The sequence below is a fragment of the Anomalospiza imberbis genome, chromosome 2 (genome assembly GCF_031753505.1).
Source record: "Anomalospiza imberbis isolate Cuckoo-Finch-1a 21T00152 chromosome 2, ASM3175350v1, whole genome shotgun sequence".
Lineage (NCBI taxonomy): Eukaryota > Metazoa > Chordata > Aves > Passeriformes > Viduidae > Anomalospiza > Anomalospiza imberbis.
In genome coordinates, this window is record NC_089682.1 from 66,875,688 (window position 1) to 66,899,860 (window position 24,173).

General features: G+C 36.6%; 1 protein-coding gene across 4 annotated transcripts in view; it reads right to left on the bottom strand.

The window, feature by feature from the left end:
• The window catches only part of DEUP1 (deuterosome assembly protein 1), a 40,824-nt gene extending 17,879 nt beyond the window's left edge, over window positions 1-22,945 (bottom strand). Inside the window, exons 1-8 of one of the 4 annotated variants that reach the window (XM_068181510.1) lie at window positions 22,852-22,945; window positions 18,889-19,060; window positions 17,468-17,563; window positions 12,222-12,356; window positions 9,330-9,443; window positions 6,707-6,919; window positions 1,732-1,877; window positions 1,054-1,159 (exon numbers count right to left, since the gene is read on the bottom strand). In XM_068181510.1, the coding sequence (XP_068037611.1) occupies window positions 1,054-1,159; window positions 1,732-1,877; window positions 6,707-6,919; window positions 9,330-9,443; window positions 12,222-12,356; window positions 17,468-17,563; window positions 18,889-19,060; window positions 22,852-22,895 (1,026 nt within the window). In that variant the 5' untranslated portion in view covers window positions 22,896-22,945. The remainder of the gene's footprint in view (window positions 1-1,053; window positions 1,160-1,731; window positions 1,878-6,706; window positions 6,920-9,329; window positions 9,444-12,221; window positions 12,357-17,467; window positions 17,564-18,888; window positions 19,061-22,851) is intronic. The other 3 variants (XM_068181511.1, XM_068181513.1, XM_068181514.1) reach the window with 3 other exon arrangements.
• Window positions 22,946-24,173: the final 1,228 nt, after the last annotated feature.

The window sequence follows — 24,173 nt, forward strand, 5'->3', positions numbered from 1 at the left end:
TGTAAAAATTTAAGGTCAAACTTTCTTCAAAACCTCCTCTGCAGAGTTCTCCAAAGTATCAATACAAAAATTCCTAATCTTTCTACTATAACCAAAAATTTAGTACTGAAAGATTTTTTTTTATTGTATAAGAAACAGAACAACAAAAACAAGCATAACAACTTTTGAAGCCATTTTACCAACTTTTTGCAGTCCTATACACAATGAGTAACAGATTGCATTCTGAAATATTAGAATTGTAAAAAAATATATATAAATCAAAAAAAAATCCTACAAGCTAGATCACGGCTAGATCATGCCAAAATGATGAACCCAAGTCAGATGCATCCAAATAGAGACATTCAAGACCCACTTGGCGAAAATTCCCATAACCTGCTCTAGGTGGCAGGGAATTGGACCCTTCCAACCTAACAGTTCTGTGATTTTGCTTACATTGCTACTTGGCAAAACCACAACATGCTTGTAAGATGAGTTCTGAGCATCCTCTACTTCCAAAGTATCTCAGCCAGCCAAACCATACACAGTTCCACAGTGCCATGCCGCTGCTGCTTGCTCACAGCACTTCTGAAACGTGCAACGCAGTGCGATGCGTAGCTCCAACGAGAGAGCTCTACCCCAGACCATGGGGCAGGTACCTGATTAAGCTCAGCCTCGTGTGGGTACCTGCCACAGTGACTTGTATCAGCTGATCTGTTTGCATATCCTACCTCTGAGACTACCTACAAATTACAGTTTAGCTCTACAGGTTACCAATTAATCAGAGCTTTGGAGGTTCTCTTAGTTGCATGGTATTATCTGAATCACAATAATGTGTAGGCATGGTCTCTTCTATTATTTCAGTGAAGTAGGTAGACACAGAATCAGAATGTCAGTTTTACAGCTACACAACGAAATGCAGCCATATACGAAATCTTTTCCATATAAAAAACTTTATGGTCTCCTGAACCTATAATGCATCCTTCTGCTCTCTACAGTATATGCACATACCCTAGGTCAGTACTCTCTCCTAAAAATCCTATACTGCAATTAAGATCTGGAAATTATATAAAATACCTTGCTCAGCTCTTCTTCTTGGTGTTCTTGACTTTCTGCAAATAGCAATAACTCAGTGTTTTTAGTTTCTAGGTGGTCAGTAAGCTGAACACAAGATGATTGATGCCTTTAAGTAAGAAATAAACAAAACATGAAACAACCAGAACATTCAATACTCTTTACCTTGCAGTATCCTCTCCACACTGTAGAACACCTACGTGCTGATGAAAAAATACCCCCAAACATAACCAACATTTGGCCTAAACCAGGCTGGATTTTGGGAGATGTCTAGGAATTAAGAACAATACAACTATGTGCAGAAAGACTCCTGAAAGCCTTTATAGACTGGTATTTCATATAATTTGTAATGGCTACAGCAGATTAGATAAGCCATAAAACCATGATGATTTTATTCAAGAGTTTTAATGCTGAGAAAAGGAAAGACTGTAAAGATACAGGTAGAAGTATCTGAAATGCATTGATCTGTAAAAATCTAGTCATCGTTAAAGCTTTTTAACATAGCCTGTATCTATTGCCAGAAATTGTCTGATATAACTGTCAATGAAAATATCCAGTCTAAAATTTAGAAGCTGACATTTGAATCCAGAGTATCTTTTCAAACAGACTTAATTTAAAACAAATACAAGAAAAAAGTTATTAGCTCAGAAGTACTTGTTAATTTAAATATGTCTTCCATACTTTATTTGAATTTCCTCCATATCTTTATACTCTTTGATTTTCAATAATTCTGTATACAACTTTTGGCATTCCAGTTGTATTCTTCTCCAGAGACCATCCCTTGACTGAAGCTCATTTCTCATTTCTGAGATGTCTGCCTCCATGTTCTAAAGAAACAAGCAAATACACAAAGAGTTAAATAAAATTAGACAGCTTAAAATGCTGGTTTTTAACACATCATATTCAATACCTGTATATACATGATTTTAATTTCAGAAAAACATATTGCTTCCATGTCAGTTCCTCTCATCTAAAAATCAGATTCTGAATATTCTTTAGCCCTTGCAATGTTCCAATGCATCTGCCTCTGAAATTATCATAGGAAACATAATTCAGAAGTTCTTTATTGTACTAAATGCATCTAAAATATATAGTTTGCTTGTTTTAGCAGGTTCTGCATCCTGGAACATGCTGGAATTCGTGCCATAAGTGACTTCCATTTTCTATTTTCCTAATAGCATTTCCAAATTTATAAACTTTAGAAATGACAAGGCTGCATAAATCTTCTTCAAAACTAGTTCCATCTGCATGGAGTTAATTGCTTATTTAAATGAACATCACAACATTTTCAAACAATCGAAAAAAGATTTTTCTTAGGGACTTGACAAACCTTATTCTGCTTTATCTTTTATTTCTGACTGATAAAGTGTTAGACAACCTGAAGACACATATTACATTTGGCATGATAAAACATGAATTAAAAAAAAAATCAGAATTTCACAAAAATATCCTGAAAACAGACTAAACATAAGATACTGGAAATACAACGCACAAATAACACAAGTACCAATAACAATCAATGCTTGCAATAGTAATATCCAGAGAATATGTATTTCTTCTCACCTAAGATACAAAAGCATGTTTCAGATTAAAAAAAAAAAAAAAGATTTTTCCAAGGATATTGATCCTTTACCTTTCAAACTATTACACTAAAAACACTGACATTTTTCATAATTTCTTCATTTTATTTGAATATAGCTTCCATTTAAGAAGCTATATTCATAATTTCATATTTTCTTAATTTTTCATAATTTCTTCATTTTATTTGAATATAGCTTCCATTTAAGAGCAAAAATAAAGCCTTTAAAATTTTAAAAGAGAACTGGATTACAGAAACTGCACTGCAAGGAAGAACTTCAAAGGTTTATTTCCCTTAGAGGCTCCTATGAGAATGACCCTCCTCCCAGGAAGCCTGTGGTCTTCCTCTGGCTGAAAGGGTTGCTAAAGACGGATACAAAGTGCTTTTGCATTTCTTTGAGTTTTTTAGGGGGAGGCTGCATATACAGACTTATTCATCTTATCCTTTGTTACAAGAAGACCAAGAGAGCTTTTTAAACTCCAAAATGCAATTCTGGGTATATTCAAGTGAAATGAAGCTTAATGAACTGTTAAAGTTGTTTGTAAGGCTTGCTTATTCTCATCTTCATGCCTCCAACATTCAAGAAATAGCCACAATTGTTTTATAACATATGAACTTGGGAGATGGTTACCCCTCTGACTTCATTCTGGGGTGGATAAGGGAAATGAATTCCATACAATTGTGTGGCCGAAGTCAAATTTTCCGTGATAGACTGCAGTCAGCACACATATTTACATAAATTGTATTTTCTTGTGAATTAAAATAGTAGCAGGAAGAACAGCAGCCACAGCAGCAGCTGCAATAATAATTGAAACAGAACTTCAGGTCAAGAGTTTCAGAGTTTCATATATCAGTTAAAAAAATAAATTAGATATGCATCACTTATTATTTTAGAAAATATCTACTGCATCTGGTTAAAATGAAAATTAATTTTGAAGCAGAAAACTTTAGGATTTGTTTAGAAAATATCTCATATAAAGAGTCTATGTCAAGTTGAAAAAATCATTAAATCTTTTCTTTCCTTCTGTGAAAAGTTTTGGTTCTTCTAGCTTGCCAATCAAAACAAAGTCCCAAAAATTTCCTGATCAGCTCTTGCTCTAATTCTACTCAAAGCTGTTTGTGGCGGGTTGACCCTGACTGGATGCCAGGTATCCACCTTAGCCACACTGTCACTGCCTTTCCCAGCTGGACAGGGCAGAGAAACAAGAGAAAAGCTCTTTGTTTCTTGAGATAAGGACAGGGAGAGACCACTCACCAGTTACTGCCAAGGGCAGAACACAGTCAACTCAGAGAAATTAATTTATTGCTAATCAAATTAGAGCAGGGTAATGAGAAATAAAAACAAAATCTTAGAACACCTTCTCATGGCTCCCTTCTTCCCAGGCTCAACTTCAGTCCTCAGTTCTCTACCTCCTCCCCTCCAGTTCTGTAGGGGTATGAGGAATGGGGGCTGTGGTCAGTTCATCACACCTTATCTCTGCTGCTCCTTCCTTCTTGGGAGGACTTCTCACACTCTTCCCCAGCTCCAGTGTGGGTCCCTTCCAAGGAAGATGGTCCTCCATGAACTTACTCAGGGTGAGTCCTTCCCACAGGCTGAAGTTCTTCATTAACTCCTCCAGCATGGCTTCATTCTATGAGGTGCAGTCCTTCAGACACAGGCTGTTCCAGTGGGGGGCCCCAGTGGGGTCACAATCCTGCCAGGAAACCTGCACCAGCATGGGCTCCCCTCTCCACAGGGCCACAGGTCTTGTCACGAGCTTGCTCCAGCACAGGCTTCCCACAGCCTCCTTCAGACATCCCCCTGCTCTGGCCTGGGTCCCTCCGGGGCTGCAGGTGGTTCTCTGCTCCCCAGTGGACCCCCATGGGCTGCAGGGACACCACCATGGGCTGCACCACGGGCTGCAGGGGAATCTCAGCTCTGGTGCCTGGAGCACCTCCTGCCCCTCCTTCTGCACTGACCTTGGTGTCTGCAGGGCTGTTCCTGTGACATATTCTCACTCTTCTCTCCCCACTGCACAGGGTTCCCTCCACCCCACCTTTTTAAATACATTAACCCCAAGGTACCACCATCATTGCTGTTGGGCTCAGCCTTGCCCAGCAGCGGGCCCATCATGGAACCAGCTGGCATTGTCTCTGTCAGACATGGGGGAAGCCTCCAGTACCTTTTCACAGAGGCCATCCCTGGAGTGCCCCCATTACCAAAACCTTCCCAACACAAACCCAATACACTATTCAACCTTTTAAATACAATTATATGGTGTATTTTACATAAATTACTAACCAGCAGCTGACCTAATGCTGACTTTTCAAGAACCAAGCCCCTTGTGTGATGTCTTCAGGTTACCTCTCATGTTATGGCTGCAGATAAGTTTGTCAGATAATTCACAGGATAGAGGAATAGACTGCAGTCTCCATTTAGAGATTTTAAACTTTGCATTTTCTGTAAAGTCAACAAACTGCTCTTCCAAACATTTCACTTTATTATTTGCTAATTAATAGTATAAGTGAAGTAATTAGAAGCACACTGAAATGATCATAGGCATAAAGGAATATAGGAGGCTCAACAATTCTTGCTTTCATTCCCATCAAATTTCTCCACACCAAGATTCCCATCTACTCCTTCCTCCTTCCTATCTATATCATGTCCAGCTATTGCCATCCTCCACCTAATTCTCCTTTACTCAAACCTGCTTACTTTTTCTGACTGACAACAGGCCTTGTACTTTCTTCTTTCTCATACAGACATTCCTAAAAAAATATTTTCCCTGAGCTACCCTTTTTCACCATTCATTGACATCAGTGTTTCCCTTATGCAGCTATTTCCAAATGCAGCTTTTCTAACTAACATAACAGCATTCCACACCACCAACACAGTTATTCTGCAACTTTCTGCCCTTCAGATGACACTGTTATGTACATCTAGCTCCACTTCTACTTAAAGTGTCTTCAAGCATCCTACAGCTCCTGTATTCTCTTGCATATATGATTCCAAAATTCTTCCTGCTTGAAGATTTTCTTCAAGGCTACAGCACAATATCTCCATCATACAGCATGTATCCACTTGCTGTGACTGCCATGATTTGTTCCACTGCATATTCTAGTCCCACAGCTTTTGATGACAGCCTTTTTAACAAGCCCCAGACCAGAAGTTTTGCTTGCACACTGATAATGTGTTTACAGGCAAAAGACTCAGTGAACTAATGTGCAAATGACATGTATAAACTTGGCTCTTCTGACAACTCCTGACAACAAAATCTGAAATTAACCCCTGACACATATATGCTAATTCCTATAAAGTATATTGCATATACTGTTAGCACTCTGCAAGACTGTCTACAAACAGAAACAAATCTTTATCCAAAAGGATTTGAAGTTACTATACACCATTCAATATATTACTGAACCTAGGAGTGTTTAAATAAATAAGCAAAAGCATAACTGGTATATGTCACCAGAAAAGAAATATCAACAAAAATCTCATTCCTGATATGTTTCAAACACAGATAATAAAAAAGGTTGTAAAGATCTTGTATTATCTCAATCTTGTCAGAACTCATATACCATGACGAAAAGAAGAGGAGGAAATGGCTGTGTTCATAGATCAGTGCTATGCTGAAAAACAGAGAACTAGGGATAAAACCTGATGGTTATTTACAATAGCCAGAAATTTAAATTTTTTTAAAAAATTGACTGCATAATCTCCTTTCAAAATGAACAAAATATACCATACATGTTTGTATATACTTCTTTACTAGCTATATGGCACAATGAACAGCAAGGTGTAAACCAGATAAAGAGATTTCACAGCAGTCATTTATATACAAGGAGGCAAACTAGGGGAAGTTCATGTAGATGCTATGGATATAGGAGAGTTATAAAACCCTAGATACATAGACAAGAGAAAAAATATATTTCTACAAATCAAATTTATTTCTGTTTTACTAAAAAACCCAACCCATACTGCTCCCAGATTATTCTGTGTTCATGCATAAAATACATCTATAGTGTATTTATGTAGGCATCTCATCTTGATTTTCCAACATTAATTCCACAGTCATCATAAAAATCCATTACTACCTGGCACTGATTTTGGTACATTCTTAGATCCTCTTGGAGTTTCATGTTTTCCTCTACCAGTTTATTCTTGTTTCTTGCTATTTCATTCACAATTGCCTTTAGCTTTTCAATAATCAAATCATCATTTTTACTTTTGGGCTGGGTATAGGTAATTAGCTCTTCTTGGTTTTGTTTCCTATTGCATATTTGGAGATGATAATTCTGGGTCTGCTTCTACAAAACAAGAAAATACTTTAAATTAAACTCAATAATTGTATGTAAATTGCTAGGACCAAATTGTTACTACTGAAATCATAAGACTATTCCTGTCTTCAGCTGGATTTGCTTAGAAAAGATGACAAAATTCAAACAGTTTGAATTACTTGCCCTCAGTTAAATAAAAAAAAAGTTTCCAAAACCTTCAAGGACACAGGAGTTTTTCAAGGATTTTTTTTCTCCTGTGCTGTGTATTTTCCTAGTACTTAATGTTAATGAGCCTCAACTGTGAAAAAGGTGATTATGATGACCTACTCAAAGCAGTTACCTGTGAGAAATAATTTGAGAGAAATGTTCCTCTTTGATTCATTGAACTCAGCAGGAGCTGTGTGTGTGTGTGTGTGCCTCAGGATAGATATTAACCTTTGACTAGAGGGCTACCATTGCACAGGTCATGTACAAACAGCTCGGTTACTACAGGAACTGCACTTCTTTGAGATCATTATCCTTAAACTTGGGGAAGAATCATTCGTACATTTGGCAGAGTCCTACACCCCATGCAGCTTCTTGTACCAATTAAAATCCTAAACACAAAACTTCAGAAAATTGGTATTGCCAGTATTTCTGATTCCACAGGCATTGTGAAGAAGCATAATTACTATGGCAACTGTTTTTGCTGTTTAAAAAATTATCCACATGAATCCCACTACTGGGAGATTAACAAGCAGCACTAATCTTTCAGAAGACTGAGAATTACTTGAAAAATGACAACAAAATATGACCTGGAAATCATATATCATGTGCAGAAAACAAGCTGGGCAAGAAAATACGAAGTAAAAAAAAACAGGGTTAAAACCACTGTATTTCACTGACAAGGACTGCAAAAAGTCATACTTTAGACAGTTTTTGATGTTATTGACTATGTCCTCATAATTTGTGTTGGCTGAGAACCTAAGCAGAATGGACCACTGGCTGCATATCAAATAAAAGCCAAAAAAATTTTGTAGGTTAAGTTTCATTTCTATAGATAAAAAATTAAGGTCCCTTTGACATCCAAGTTATAGACTCTGATATACAAAAGTGTCAATACATCCTGTGAAAATATAGTGCAAGACTGCAACTGGAAATCAAAGATCTCATGAAAGACAAATTTGAGGCAAAGATGCAGGAACAATTAACACTTTTGAAACAGCTAATGGTAACAATCCATCAGACTTGGATTTGAAAAAATAGTTGGTGTTACAGTTGTGAAGGAAATTGTCTTCAAAGCAAGTTCACTGATGGCAATGAAAGCTTCAGCAGAAAACTGTGAATGATCACCCTGAGTGCTCTATTTTGACTTGTCTAACTGTACAATCAACATGTCATCAGTCAATAGTTTTATCTAGTCAAAGACTTGCTTTTTAAACACATTTGTATGAAAGTTCAATTGCTGGAATATAATGCTCTCAGCAGCTAAACCCAAAAAAACTGTTGTCCTTGGAAACTCTGGATATGTGTAAAGAGTCTCATAGGAATTGTAAAGAAAGTATTTCACTAGATTAAGATCCAATGAGCTTAGTAACAGTGGAAAAGGGAATTACCAGTGAGCAACATGACTGGCTTCCCCTTTCTTAATTTTCAAGCTGTCTTGTGGCACAGTCAATTTGTAAGTTATTTTCTGGGTTTTTTTTTTTAGAGAAGGATAGGTCATCACGACATCATTAAATAACATTTTTTTCAGGAATAGAAGGAATTAAAAAAATAAAAATATGCAGTATCAATAGTCTATATTTAAAAAAGCAATATGCAAATTGGCAAGTAAAAAATAATCATAAAGTCAACCAAGGAATTGCATGGTAACTAGAAGGCTGGAAAATATGGAAAAAAAAACCGCTAAGTGATCCAACAAACAACTCCAAGAGTGATTCTGGAGTAGCATATGAAAATTCATTTTTCTGCATAAATGATACTAGTGTATATTTATGATCTTCAAAAAAGGATGGCTATCAGATTTGAAGGAATTTTATACTTGCATCAACACTGTAATGGCATGCAGTATTTACTTGGTAAGATACTTTTTAATAACTTGTCACAATTAATTGCATAATAGCAAATAACATGAAAAAGTATATCTATAATATGCTTAAAAAGTAAAAAGGAACATTCAGTGGTTTTTGTAATTGTTTGGGTTTTTTTTAAAGAAATATTAACATTTTCATCATGATCCTTATTCATTTTCTCATTTTCATGAGAAAAACTAAATTAAAATAACTGCATGTATCATTAGATCTTCCAGTATGGTTCTGCCTTACCATGTATTCACTATCAATATAGACATGCATTGTAATATTCACTGTAAGCTTAGTTTGTAAAAATTAAGTTTAAGTAAGCTCTAGCTGAGCAAAGAATTCATTTTCTTCCTAGAGCAGGAAGGTAGGAATTTTACCTGAAATAAATTACATTTCTCAGGCAATAATTTGGGTTGCATATCTACATAAGAAGGGTTATTTCCACAGGTTGTCCCATTCTTCTCCCATTGTTGTGATTTTGTCTTAAATTCCTGAAAGACAGCAAAACAAGCCTAGTAAACATAGAGGAAATATCTACTTTCCTCAATTGAAAGAATTTTGTAATTTGTATTGTTCTAAGAAATACCTAGTGTTTTAATTAATACATAGTCTTTCCATAATTTTAGATAGAAGTTAAAAAAAAGAACAATTCTATAAACCAGCCATCCAGTCATCCCCATCAGAGAAAGACCAGTCTTAAAGGCTATTGATCGGAGAACAATGAGTGTAAACATAACAATTGAATAAAAACAATAAAATATTAGAGTTATTACTATGGTACAAAATTTGGATAGTAGTTCCTGTGACTTTAAAGCGGTATCTGTGTTGAGAAGGGTAATCAGTAGGGAATCAAACCCTTAATATTCAGACAGAAAGTGCTCACTTTTCGTTTTTGTTTTTAATGGGACAGCAGCTACATTGAATAAATTTTACTTCTTGCTCTCTTTAAATTGCTGCTTCAGGTTCTCAGTTCATCTAGTTTAAACAAAAAGCTGTTTAAGAAATTCTATTATATTAGGTTTATCTAATATTGTTTTTGTATTTGCACTTACATTCATATTTATAGTGTATTTGAATTTGCTTTAAACTCATGCCAAACCTTATATGTTCACAAATATATTTGAAAAGCAGTATACTAAAAATAAGGAGAACTTCAGTTACTAAAGGTGTTGCTCTTTTAGTTTGAAAATTCAACAAAACAACAGTACACTGATTTATATATTGAAAACTAATGGAAATGTTGTTCCAAAAAGACAGATGATATTTTATAATTAAGCTAAACTGGCATATTCCCCAAATTTAAAACAATAAGGTTTTTTTTTTTTTTTTTTTGCTGCTGAATAAAACCTGACTATTTCTCAACACAGATTAATACAAATCTTCTTTCATAGCTTTCCTGGTGTCTGCTTTGGCATTTAAAACAATAAACATATCCCTATTTTATAAAACATGATACAAACGGAGTTTCAGACTATTTAGTAAGGACTGCAAGTTCAAGGCCTTACTAAAGCACTGCTGAGCTTAGTAGATTTTCACCACAGTAATTATTTTGTGAATACTCAGATTTTCTGAATATATTCCTAGCACTCATTTTTCATACTGCATAATTAATCAAATTATATCATTGTCTTACAATATTTTCACATTTTAATCTTGAGTAAGGTTATTCTCAAATTATCTGACAGTAGTGATATATCAATGATAGATGTACAGCCCATTTATTATTCTTGTAGTAGCTGATGTTGGGAGCTATGCTGCAGTCCAAAGCATCGTAGATTTTCTGATGGTGAGAACTTCCATGTGGAGGAGACAGCCAACATCATATAGAGTTGGGATGTGTCTATGTGGATACAGGAACCTGGAGGTTGCAGAAGTTAGTCCTGTATCTTACAGAATGACATAAAAGGCAAGTCCAAAATACAGATCCTAAGACCCTGCTTAGTTTGGGTTGAAAGTAGGAAATTACTTAAAGTCTTCTAGTGCTGAATTTCTTGATTGCAAAGTCCTCAAAGTGTCCAAATCATCTACATCATAAATCTGTATCATAAATCTAAGTCCTCCCAATGTTTAGAGCTGGGCAAGCAGCTCCCATATCAACTGGTACCACTCTCCTTGCTTTGCTTACAGCACCCAGTCCAGTAAGCATGTGGAGCACACACTACTTTATTATGGTCTTCACAAGGGATCAACAGAGAAAACATGGATTTTGTGATCATCCTATGCTTCATCAGATTACTGATTAGACTGTTCTTCCCAGAAATGGAGGACTCGGTGTAAAAATCTTTCAAGACAGAATCTGAAGTATAATCTTCCCATGTTAGTTTTCTATCTAACATACAAATGTTATTTTTCAACAAGCTCCAAAATTCTTCCTTTTCAAGTTGTTTCATTTAGCTCAGGATATCAGAAAATTTATTGGATAAGTAAAAAAGAAGAAGCAAAAATTAGCATATCCAGAGATGATATTGCTCAGTTATAAGAAATAATACTGGATATCAGTTTCTGCCCCACTGAAAGCAGCCAGAGAAGTATTTGTAGAGAAGACCCACTTGCGGGCATGCTCTCTACAAGCTCTCTATCTTCCCTAACTCTCCTGTGGGTCCAATAAATACCTGATTATTCCGCAGATCATAAAGTAACCTCTGAGAAGTCAAGGCTGGGAATTATGAACAAAAATCAGTGTTTTCCTGTATTCAAGAATAAGTCCACCAAAATCCTGCCCGTGTCCAAAGAGATAGATTATGACAGAATCCTGTCCTCAGCATCTATTATCTAGTCCCCCAGTCAGTATGCTGGATTCTGCAGGATGTATTTTTAAGTGCCTAATCCTTCCTTATACATTGCCTGGGGAAATTAGGCACTGAGGTCAAGGTCATGGATTGCTTCAGGCATATGGGTGCTGACAGGATATATGTGCAACATGCAGTTTTCCAGTCCTAAATCCTTTTTTCTATGTAGCCCAAAGTGGTCAAGGTTGTCCTGAATTAATGATAGGTATTATGTGACAGTGTCCTGCATATGTAGAAGCTCTCACACCTCAAGAGATTGTGTTATCTAGTACATGTCTATTCATCAGGAAAAAAGTAAAATTTATTTATAGCTACATTTACAAAAATTTTACTATTAAATAATATTAAAATTAAGAACCTTTCTTGCCAAAGCAAGACAATTATATAATTTTGTAGAACTATGAGCAAAATAAAGCTTACAATTTTAAATCAAAGATTAGTTCTAAAACCATATTAAAATATAATGACAACTATTCTTACCTCAAGTTTCACATATAAATTCCTTGGGTTAGATGATGTCTCCAGGTTTTCCCCACATTCTTCTCTACTTTGGAGCTTTTTTTGTTTTGACTGATGTGACTGTAGCTTTTCATAACTATGTATCAACTTTGAGAACTAAAAACAAAAGTAGAGTTGAACATGCAGAATTTATCAAGGAGGACCACATGGCCAAAGTTTTGTTTAAACTAGAATCACCAACTGCAGCTTTAGCATTCTAAATGTTTAATCAATGTAACAAAAAATCAATTAATAAAGTTAAAATCAATTAATAAAGTTATCACACATGAACAAGACTAAGCTGTCATATAAATATTAACTAACTGTTCAAGTGGGTTCATTTGACAGCTGCTTAATTCTGCTGCAGTTCTCCATGGCATTCCTACCCACAGAGTCATTTCCTCTATGGATTGTTCTATACTTGTTTACTGCCATCTTGTGTTGACATTTTTAAAGGGTGCTTCACTAGTCAGAATGAAAGATTATCATTAATGTACACTAAACTTGCGTGCTTCTTTCTTATGATGAAAATTGTTGAAATGTTATGTGCGTGATGATTGGCACTCTCCTGGTACCACTGTATGGGTCTCAGAATTAGACACTAAACAGACAACAGACACTGCCTACTGATGTCACCATGAAAGGCTTAGGAGTCAGAGGCACAGAAGAAAAGGTACCAGGAGAAGAACCAGCCTCTTCATAAAAACAGCCAGTTTTCACATCAGTTCACTACACTGCACAAAACAAAGGGTCTGTCTAGTGCCTGTTAACACATTTGATACAGAAAAGTGATACTGTTTTGTAGGAATATGTACATTTGGTTTTGGGAAAAAAAAAAAAAGCAAACCCAAGGATATTGATAAAGGAAACACTAAAATATGGTCTTGAGGAAGGCTGAGTGGAAGAACTTTGGGAAGAATATTATGCAGAAAAGAAGCTTCTAATAAATACTGATCATGTGTCTTGTTGTTTAGTTCCTTTACATTTAAATATATATGACTTAAAACCTGACTCTCACATAAAGTTCTTTGTATAACCAAACAAAATCCATAAAATCTTATATATTTGTTAACAGCTCAAAGTGAACTACTGTTTGGAAATGGAATGGACTCCTGTTGAGTCAACACTGAATGAGCAATTGAGGTCTGTTCAGATAATAAACATGGCCAAAAGAAGTCCAGAAGAAACAAAGTAAAAAATAATCTGGAAACTTTCTAGACACATTCGAAATGAACTTGAGAATCATAATATGAGACAGCAAAGACTAATTGAAAAAACGACTAGAAGAGAGATTGTCCTGGACTAGAAAGTTTCATGACATGAAGAGGCCCAGGCACAGATTTCACCAGCTTGGAATGTCTGAATAGCAGTGCTGTAACATGGGCATACCAGAGCTGAGTTATCACCTTTAAACCCAAATCAAACGTCTTGCAGCGAAGCTGCCTATATTTGAAATTGTCTTTGTCAGAGAACAGAGTTAAGATAAAATATTTAAAATGAGTCAGAGTATCCAGGCTCAAACAATATGGAACTCATTGACCTTGGATGAAAGATACCCTTTTTCAAATAAGAGTTTTGCTCTTGAATATATTATGGCATATGTGATCTGCCTGGGAAGACTCAATTCAGATAAGAAAGGTATTGGAATGCTTATGCTAAAAAGGCTGGGTAATACAGGATCCAACAATTTGGTAAATCAGTCTAAAACGGAACTGAGTGGCCAAAATCAGAAAATTTAGTTTGAATCTTAGATATTTAATGACAGTAGGATATTAAAGGCAGATTATTGTCTGGATGTTATGATGGCTGGAAACGAGACTGAAAGACAAAAATCCTTCCATTTAAGCCCAGATATTTGCTTTAAAAGGTCCAAGTTGTTCTGTTCGCACGTTTGGCATGTTAGACAAAAAAAGAGGCATTTTAGTGAGTTCTGGGGTAGAATCCATCTTAGTTTAGATTTCTGAAAGTTAGACATAAAAGCCTGAGATACTCTGCATCAGAAAAATCTGCCTCTAAATGCTTAGTCATTTCAGCTATCTTAAATTCTTGTCATACACTGAGATGAATTGTATTCTGGGGGTGTCCATTTCTTTCTGTTGATTCTAAAGGGAGCCTGGGATAGCTCAGAAGTAGCTTTTACGTGTCTAAGTGAGGAAATTAGTTGCAAAGTTCTTAGAGTGTGAAAGGATCCTTGTTCTTTTGCTGAGAGATTTTCATCACTCTCAAAGTGAGAATAACTATTAGACATTAATATAAAAATAAAAAGGATCAAAGTAATGCAGATGAACCTCAGAAGTTTTTGCTATTTAGTTATGACAAAATGCTGCATGTTTGAATGAATACAACAGTGTGGCCTAAGAGTTTCAGGTTATACACTAGGAATTATTTCCCTAATACAAAAAAATATAGGTTTTACTGCATTCAACAGGCACACAATAAATTCAGACGGAATACTGCTCATCAAACAGAAAAGAAATTCATTCTGAATAGTGTAGCATTCTGATAGCTAGAAAAAGTGATCCTTACTATTTCTATCAAGATTAAGAAGGAAGAAATCTTCGGCGGGATTTTAAGAATACCTCTGTAGAAAAAGATACAATGCTATTGGTAAATAGCAACACACAATTTGTGCAAAACTAAATTAGCTCGTAAGATTCTACAGTTTAAAAGGTAGTATAACTTCCGAGTGAGAATAAGAACCAAAAGAAGGGAATCAAAGGAGATAAGGCAAAGATTAATATTGTCACAGAAGGATATGAGTTTGTGTGGCTCAGAATTGGGGACATTAAAGCCATTCCATTGCAGACAATGCAGCACTGTTATTAAGGAAAGAAACTCAGTAAGGAAATGTGGCAAAAGCTAGATGAGCAGAGTGGGGCAGTCCTACTGTCTAGTATAGGTGCTAGGAATTGTTCTGACAGGCAGACTTCTTTTTATCACATGGAGAATCAAGGCAGGCCCCTTAACACAGACATTTAACAGTTTTCTTTTTCAGTCAAGGTGAATGAGGTGGATATTTCATGAAGAAATATGGTTTGGTCAAAGGAGAGGAATGGGGACGACTGGAAAATAAAATGTAAACAGCATCAGTGCTGGAACCTTTAGATAAAGGAATAGGATGACTGAGAGAACGAAATGTTTGGAGACAAGGATTGGGAAACTGACGCATATTATTAAGAGCTAGAAATCCAAAGTTCTATCAAGTTTATCTTGCATAAAGATAGAAGAAGAAGTAATCAAGAAACCTAAAGAAAGGTTAAGTAGTCTGAGTGGTAACTAAAAAGGAGAATTTGAGGAAGAAATAGAACCAGGTTTAAAGAGAAAAGCTTGTAGGTTAGAAAATGTCAGGTTCTTAAAAAAAATAAAAGAGAAAACAGGTTGTATTTGCCCATGGAAAGGACTTGTAGGGTAATTAAACACTCCAAAATAAAAATCTTTAAGAAAAATTGCCTGGACTTTCAATTTCAGAAGGTTCAATTTCAGTGAAGATATTAGCAAAAACATGTTACATAAACCCAAGCATTTTTAGCATGGGATAAAAAAATAATTAAGAAGTGCAAAATATTGCAGTAAATGCTATAAAGAAAAAAGAGCTTTACTATATTTTTGAGAATAGTTCGGCACTGCTAAAAGATACCTCACTACTTATGCATAAAATGTCACACTCATTTTCATTGTGTGATGTTTATCTTCTCAACAATCATGATAAGATGATACTTTTCTGTAATTTGTGTAAATTATAAACCAGCTTTTATTTCTAGCTACTTTCCCAAATGATTAGAAGTGTTAATTACAAAACAGCCAAAGCATTCACTGCCTACTTACAGAATTGTTTTCCAAATCCGTTTTCAATTGTAAAAGAAAAGATAAATTAAAGACAACATAACATTAAAAATAAGTAATACATTTATTCATTTGATGGACTCAGGTGTACTATCACTTCTAAATGAAAATAATGATATCCAATTTATGTGATCTGACATCACTGTATAAGTCTGGTGACTGAAAATTCTGAATTATAACACTATGTCTCTGGTAGAAGAATCTAGTGAAGGGAACAGAAAAGTAGCAAGAAAAACAACGCAGAATTGTTAAAAGCTGAGAAACAGAATCAACTCAAGTTTGCTATGAATTTATATTCATGACTGAAGTAGAAAATACTGAAGAAACAAAAAAACAGGTGCAGAGCAAACATAGCCAAACTGCATCATAAAACCATAGAATGGTTTGGATTGAAAGGGATTTTTAAAAGATCCTCTAGTCCAACTCCCCTGTCATAAACAGGGACACCTTGCATTAGACCAGCTTGCTCTAAGCCCCATCTAGTCTGGCCTTGAACACTTCCAGGAATGGGGCATTCACAGCTTCTCTGGGCAACCTGTTCCAATGTCTCATCATCCTCACTGAAAAAAATAATAAATTGTTCCTCAGGTACAGTCTAAATCTGCACTCATTCAATTTAAAACCCTTGTCCTTTCTCTCAGCCTGTCTTCACCAGAGAGATGATCCAGACCCCTCTGATCTTCTTCATGGCCTCCTCTTGACTCGCTCCAACAGGTCCAAATTTTCCTTGTACTGGGGACCCCAGAGCTGGACACAGCACTGCAGGTGGGGTCTCACTAGAGCAGAAAAGGGGGAGAACAACCTCCCTCAATCTTGTTGGCCACATCTCTTTTTATGCAGCCCAGGATACAACTGGCTTTCTGGTCTGCATGAACACTAAGAAATAAATAAAGTCAGAACAAACTCCCAACATCTTTAATGTGGGTTACTCCAGTTTTGATACAAAGGAAATCTATACCTTATGGAAAGCTATCAGGCCACTTTAGCAGTTGAGTAAATCAAGGAAACTAAAACCAGAAAAAGATACAGCAAAGACATGATAAGCACAGTATAAATCTTAAAATCCCTAATGTGCATCAGACTCATATTAGCATGAATCCAATTACCTATTTTATTAATTCACCAAGGCTTTAGTTTATTAGTCTGAAGTTAGGAAATCAAGTATCTGTCTTCATAACAGATGTCACATCCACATCAAAATCCTTCCAAAGAGTTTTGACACAACAGTACATAAATTACAACAGAGACTGGTAGGCAGCTGTGTCATCATCATTTGTATGACACGATCCATCTTTCCCAAATCCATGATGGCACATCTATACAATTTGGCATGTGTAAGTTTTTATACTGCAATCACAAAATAGTGAAACTGACATTTTTCTTACTTGAGATTTCAGTGCTTGAAGCTGAGTTTCATAACTCTGAGCCATTTCATTTTTAGTTTTCTGTAAGTTTTCCAATTCTTGTTGAAGTAGTCCCACCTAAAGTTAAAATAAGCATTCTAAAGTACCTTTTCTGACATTTTTCAAAATATGTAGTTTTTGGGAAAGTAATTTGAAACTTTGAAAGAAGATCACTGCTTTAAGAAGAGATATTAAAAATAAGCATTAAATCAGTAGCTTGATAATAGAACTGCATACCACAGACATAGATTGTGTCAACATCAAATTAGGGATTTTATTGTAAAAAATCTCATTACACACTGATGTTATGATTTAGTCATAATATTGCACCAGTCTGTCACAAAAGACCATTCCCAAAAGCTTTTTTAACCCAACTATGCTGTTCCCCATTGTGAAAATTTTCCTTGCATGGCTTATAAAATGATACAAATTACCTTCCAGTATTTATGTACAAATTACCAGGAGACACTGTGGACTCATTTCAGCTCCCTAAGTGCAGTGCCATTTGTGATATCATGAATTATTACTGAGTTTCACAGAGACTTGAGAAATATGACAGAGAGCATACATGGCACCTGTGCTTTTTCTGGAGGGGCAGTTGGAAGCTTGGTAGAATATGCTGAAGTATTTCAGATAATGTCTCTGTACAGCAAAAAATTGATGCTTTCAGCATGGGCTACTTGAATTCTTCTCTTGGTTCCTCTGACTGCAGGGACTAAGGGCAAGTTCCTAATTGCTCATTAGGGAGAGTCACTCCATTTTCAAAACTCCCACAGGCAATTTAGCCACTGAGCTCACACAAGGATGCCCTCGTGTCAACACTTAAATTCAGCAGGCTTGAACTAGAACTGAATGCTATGCAAGGATTTCTTGATGCTTCTGAATAATTATTCAGAAGAAAAGACTGTGAAATACAGACAACATCAGGTACACTGGGGCTTTAAATTTCCCAAGAAAATCAAAGTCTTCGCAATGAGTAAAATTATCATACAAAGACAGTATATAATGTAAAATGCTAAAAATCAGGAGTAAATAGGAGTAACAAAGACATAATTTTGGGATCCTTTTTGAACTGCATTCTTCCATTAAAAATTCCGGATGAAATGAGAAGTGCTGGCATTTAGAAAAAACATCGAACTATCTTTTTACAGATAACCTGAGAATATTTGATGTAGACTTTAGGGAAATAGAAGAAATATGAGATTTTCAATGACATTTTTACAATCACTTTTCAGAACAGAAGCACACTTTAAAACAAAACACTAAGGATAATTAGTGACCTTTAAGGGGTGTTTGGTATTTTTACATGATAGAACAAACGGTCTTATGGAGAATTTAAAGCATACTAATAAGAAACTACCAGAATAAATACTTTCTTTATAGAATGTGATATTCTTAAATACCTCTTGACCTTTTTGATCCAGTTTGCTTTGGGCACTTGCTAATTCTTGATCCTGGATATCCATCTTTGCTTCCAAAGCTCTCATCTTTCTTTCCCATTCTACTTGCTTTCTGTTTACCATGATGTCAATTTGATGCACTAATTCCTGAAGTTCAGCTTCACATGGAGAAGCTCTAAAAACATAAAGAGATTTATTTTTTCATATAAGATATAAGGGAGAAAACAAATTTTTATTTACATTGCTTCAATTCTGTTTTAATTGTGACCAAACTAACCACTTTTCAACAACAGAAAGAAAGAAATGGGAAACTTAAATTATGCCTTCAAATGTAGGTGGAATCTGACTTCATCAATCTTGAGTTTGCCTGCATGCTCAACTTTTGACTGCACTAAACTGAAAAAACAGCTACTTAATGTAGATATGGGTTTATCACAAATCTTTTATTTGATGCTTAAATTGTGCACATCCCTTGTTCTGATAATTATTACAGGAAATTAAGAGAATTTGTTAGATTTATAACATCATAATTAAAACTTAGCATGATTTTTGAAGTTAAATTCTTTAAAACTTCTTTTACATTCACAAATCCTTGGAATTGTAACAGTATCAGTGCTAAGCTTGGAAGGGCTTTTTAAATGCACAGAAATCTTAATGACTTTTTAATGTTAAAACTGTTGGTAATGATGTTTTGAAAGTTAATATGAATCATAGGATGACAATAACCAAAGTGCAAGCAAGTGATGTATATCATTCAAAACAAAAATACCCCTCTCCTAAGTGTCTGGAACCCATCTCAAAAGTAGCGTTAATGATGGGTAAACTTTGACTGCCTCTGGGTGGAATATAAAATGGGATTTTGAAAACAGAAGATAAAGCAATACTGCTTTATCAGGTCTACCTGCTACATCAGGACTACCTTTTCCTTGATACTGCTGTGAAGACCTGTGCACTTCCAGCCTCCTCTAATGTCACATAGCAACACTTTGGTGAACCACCAGCAATGACTCAGCTATGTGATTTTAGCCTTCAGAAACAGGTACTTGCTTTTTTGTGTGTCACATGAATAATCTAAATATTGTTATGCAAGTAAGAATGCAACTTCTAGCCTACATCATCAGATTACCCTTTCAGATCCACCGTGGCTGACACCCTTCACTCTTAAATTTCACCTGCCTCTTTCAGATCTTCCTGCACATGGCAAATTCTGCATTTGTTGCTAAAAAAAATTTCTGTTAGCAGTTCTTGCATGCTTCTTGAACCTTGAGCCATCATTATATAAAATGAAGCTGTTGAAAGAAAAATCCCTTCTGAAAGAGCTTCTCAGTTTATCTTCACTTTCTCTAATTCCTCACCTGGTTCCTCTAAGCACACTTGCAACTGCAAAAGGAAATCTGTATGTGAAGTTGTAGATTACTGCTGCTGTTCTACTACCAAAACTATCCTGTACCAAGGCTCTGGTATTGAAGACAGATCTGCAGTCATCCCCATCTGCTAGCAGAGAGGTGCTACTTGTTGCAGTAACTATTGCTTTGGTCCACTAGTGTTTTGAAAAGAGTGTAAATTAGCCCCCTCAGAATATGGCCAATTATATGGCACCACAGTCATAGAGTTTATTTTGATAGCTGGATGTGGAATGCAATGGCTTCTTTTGTTTAGTAAGACATATGTAAACAAACATACAAAGAACAAATTTTCTCATAAGCAAAGAAATATGCATGGGTTTTTACCCATGTGGATTCAGCATTCCCAGTTTGCTGAATGCATACATCAAATGGATTCATCATACAGGGAAGTAATGACTTGCACTTCAGCAAGTGGCAGCTACTATTTTTTTGGTTCATTTACTTTGAAACAGCTCAAAACACTTAAAGTTATCTCATTTTAAAGTGGTGTAGGCAAGCTCTTAGTCTTCTTTTATTCTGCAAACGATTTTCACTCCAAATGAGTGAAAATAGAGATGAGTCATATTCTACTGTCATTAATAACTATTTATCTTCATGTAAAACAAAATGTTTCCAAATTTAGGCAAAAATCCAGATAAAAAGTTTTACCACCTCCAGGCCTTTTTCTTTATCACAAACGATTTTTGCACTAGTTAGACCTTTCTAGCTCTATTTATCCATCTTTTGCTTTGGAGTTCTGCACAGGTCTGCATTTTTCTGATTGTTTCCTAACAGACAGAAAAATGAATGGTAGAAAGAATGGTATTTTCCATACACTCTAGAATAAAGTTGTTATTTAAAAACAGATGATTTAAGAATTTTAAGGTTCATACTGTCTGTCTTGAATTTATACTTTCTTCCCTTATTATTTACATTTGCTCACAAATAGGAAAATAAGTATGGCCATATTTATGCAAACCAAAGTAAAACTTATTCAGTCTTACATAGTATATTTATTAGGTTTGGATATTTACCACAGCTTCTACAGTCAATTCATTTAATTATTGCAAACCTTGCTGTAAAAATAGGAAATATACAAACCAGTTGTGATAGAATCTTCTACCCCAAAGTTCCATTCTAAGAACTAAACCAACTTATTTAACAAATTTCAGCCATACTGAATCATTCACATCTATGGATAGACAATTTGTGATTTATGAGTCTTTGGAGCTGGAATGTAATTGTCATGATTTTCACCACCATTACTCAGCCATTTTACCAAGTTTTAAAGGCACTGCATTTTCCCTGGAATACTGTCAGCATAGACTGAAATTGTTTCCTTTCAGTGAAGGTATATCCTAAACTACTCTTCCAGATTCTTTGTATAGTTAATGGAAATACCTAGCTAGCAAGAATTATGGTTTATGATAGGATAAATTCTTCTACATGCATCTGCAAATAGCCTGAAATTTCATAAATTGATTAAAATAAAGGTAAGGCAGAATCCTGAATTTTTGAAATAGGCTTCTGACTTGTAGCCAAAGAACAGCAATAGCTTTGGGGTTTTCTGCGGGGGGGGGTGGGGGGGAGGGGGCACCACACTGATCAGAATATTTTACTGCAGTAATTTATATCTACTATGAAAAGTGCATGCATTATTCTATGCATTATTCTTCAGTATGACACACCACACTTTTAAGTCCCATAAAAAACTTTCTTGGGCCAGAATAAGGTATGATAGATTACGCCTCTTTTATTTTAACAAATACTTTTACACTTAATATGTGTCATATCACGTTGTGTTGTTTCTTGGTAATAATGGCAGAATAAACTGGTTTATTTGAAAAGTAGTTAGTAAGTTTACTTACAAAATTATGATGGATAAATATTCTGGTGTAAGTCATTATGTGGGGAAGTTCGTATATTTTTGTGCTCCTTGAAGATCCTGAATGAGATGAGGTCCTACATAAAATCGTACTCGTATTCTCATTTCTTTAGAAAGACTTTGTGCTAACATATTTTTTAGATTAACATTAAAAGAACTAAACTTGGATTATGTAAAAATAAAAAATTATGTGTTCTTATGAAAAGTGCACTTAATACTTGGGGAGAGCAGTTTTAGTTATTATCTGTGCAAAATAAGGCTAGGGCTTTAGCAATTAATCTTGTTTTCAAGATTCTTAATGTTTTAAGAACTGTGATATATAAGTTTATATTGCTGTAGCCTAGCAACTTCAAGTACTTTTAAAAAAAAATTGAAATAATGTTTCTTAACATCTTAATAAAACCCTACACAGCTTTCATTCTCCCCTCCACCTCTGGTTCAGGTATGAATATTTAAAACATTAAAATAACTAACAGAAACAGTGAGTAGAGTACTAGCCAAAGCAATAAGATGTTTTGTCTTAATTATCAGCAGCTGGAGAAGTTGCATGGAAATAGTTTGCATGGAAAGCAAAAGAAATATAGAATCAAGTTTTCTTCCAAAATAATTAATATTTTTTGTTTCACATTTTTAATAAGCATACATAATTCAATTCCATCATATATTCAACTCCCAAGAGAGTAAGTCATTACGTACTTAGTCACAGCTTGTTCCTGGAACACTTCTAAGTCCTCCTCCATAATAATGATTGTCGTTTTAACCTGTTAAAACACCAAAAATCAAATAATTCTGATTCTTAAATGCATTCATTTACATAGCCAAATAGGGCAAACTGGATAGATCTATGCTTTTCTTTCATATTATGCAATTTCCTCATTAAAAACAACAAGCACAGGAGAGTGCAGCTCTAATTACAGGCTGAAATGGGCGAGACAAAAACTTCGCGAGTAAGCTCAGCTCTCTGACAGCAGCTCCCACACTTGGTGCAGCACTGAGATACCAGAGGTGGTGCTGAGCTTGTACCTAGCTCTGGGTCTCCCTATGGAAATTTGCTCTGCATCGTTCCCTGTTGTGTGACGTCAATGATTTGCGAAGACACTCTGAAGCACATGAATCTTAATTTGCCATAGATCCATGGCTGCGCTCATCAGACATTTGTACCTTTGATTAACCTCCACCGCGGCCCTTTCTGCTCCCAAACACCATTCGGGCTCCTATTGACTGGTCACTCCCTCGCCTGCCGGATGCAGTCTGAGACACGCAGCCCTCAAACACCTCGGCAGGACGATCAGAACAATGCTCTTGCGGACACCAGCCCGGTTCTGAGCGTCCAGCAGGACACAAGGACGTGGGGGCATGCCTGCCTGCATGCAAGAATGTTAGGGGTGACGGGGGAGCATGAAACAGCCCTAATTCCTAATTCCTGGAGGGGGAGAGCAGTGGGCTCTCACGGGCACGGGTAGCAGTGCCCACAGACGCGTGGGCAATGACACATGGCACTGCAGCCTTGGCTCCACAGGGAGCAGGCACTTGAGGTGACATTGCCAAAGCGGCGCTGTCTCCACAGGGGACCCGCACGGGAGGTGACACCGCCAGAGAGGCACTGGCTGAAAAAGGACCGGGCACCAGAGGTGATGCTGCCACTGAGGTGACACCGGCACAGGGACAGCCTTGGCTGTGCTGGGCACATGAGGGGACTGGGGCACGGACAGCACCCCCGGGCTTCCGCGGCCGCCCCCTCCCCTCCCGTTACCTGCCGCGCTCCCCCCTTCGCTCCTGCCGCCCCCGCTGCCGCTGTGGCCGCGGTACGAGCCCCGCAGCCCGGCCAGCCCCGGCACCCGTCCCGCCGCGGCTCCCGCCCGTCGCCGCGGTAACGCGGAGGGCGGCGGGCGAGGCGGGAAAGCAGCCGGGACAGGGCCGGGGCAGGGCCGGGACAGGGCCGGGGCAGGGCCGGGGCAGGGCCGGGACAGGGCCGGGTACCCGCCCCGAGCGGCGCGGGCATCCCGCGGTCACTCCCT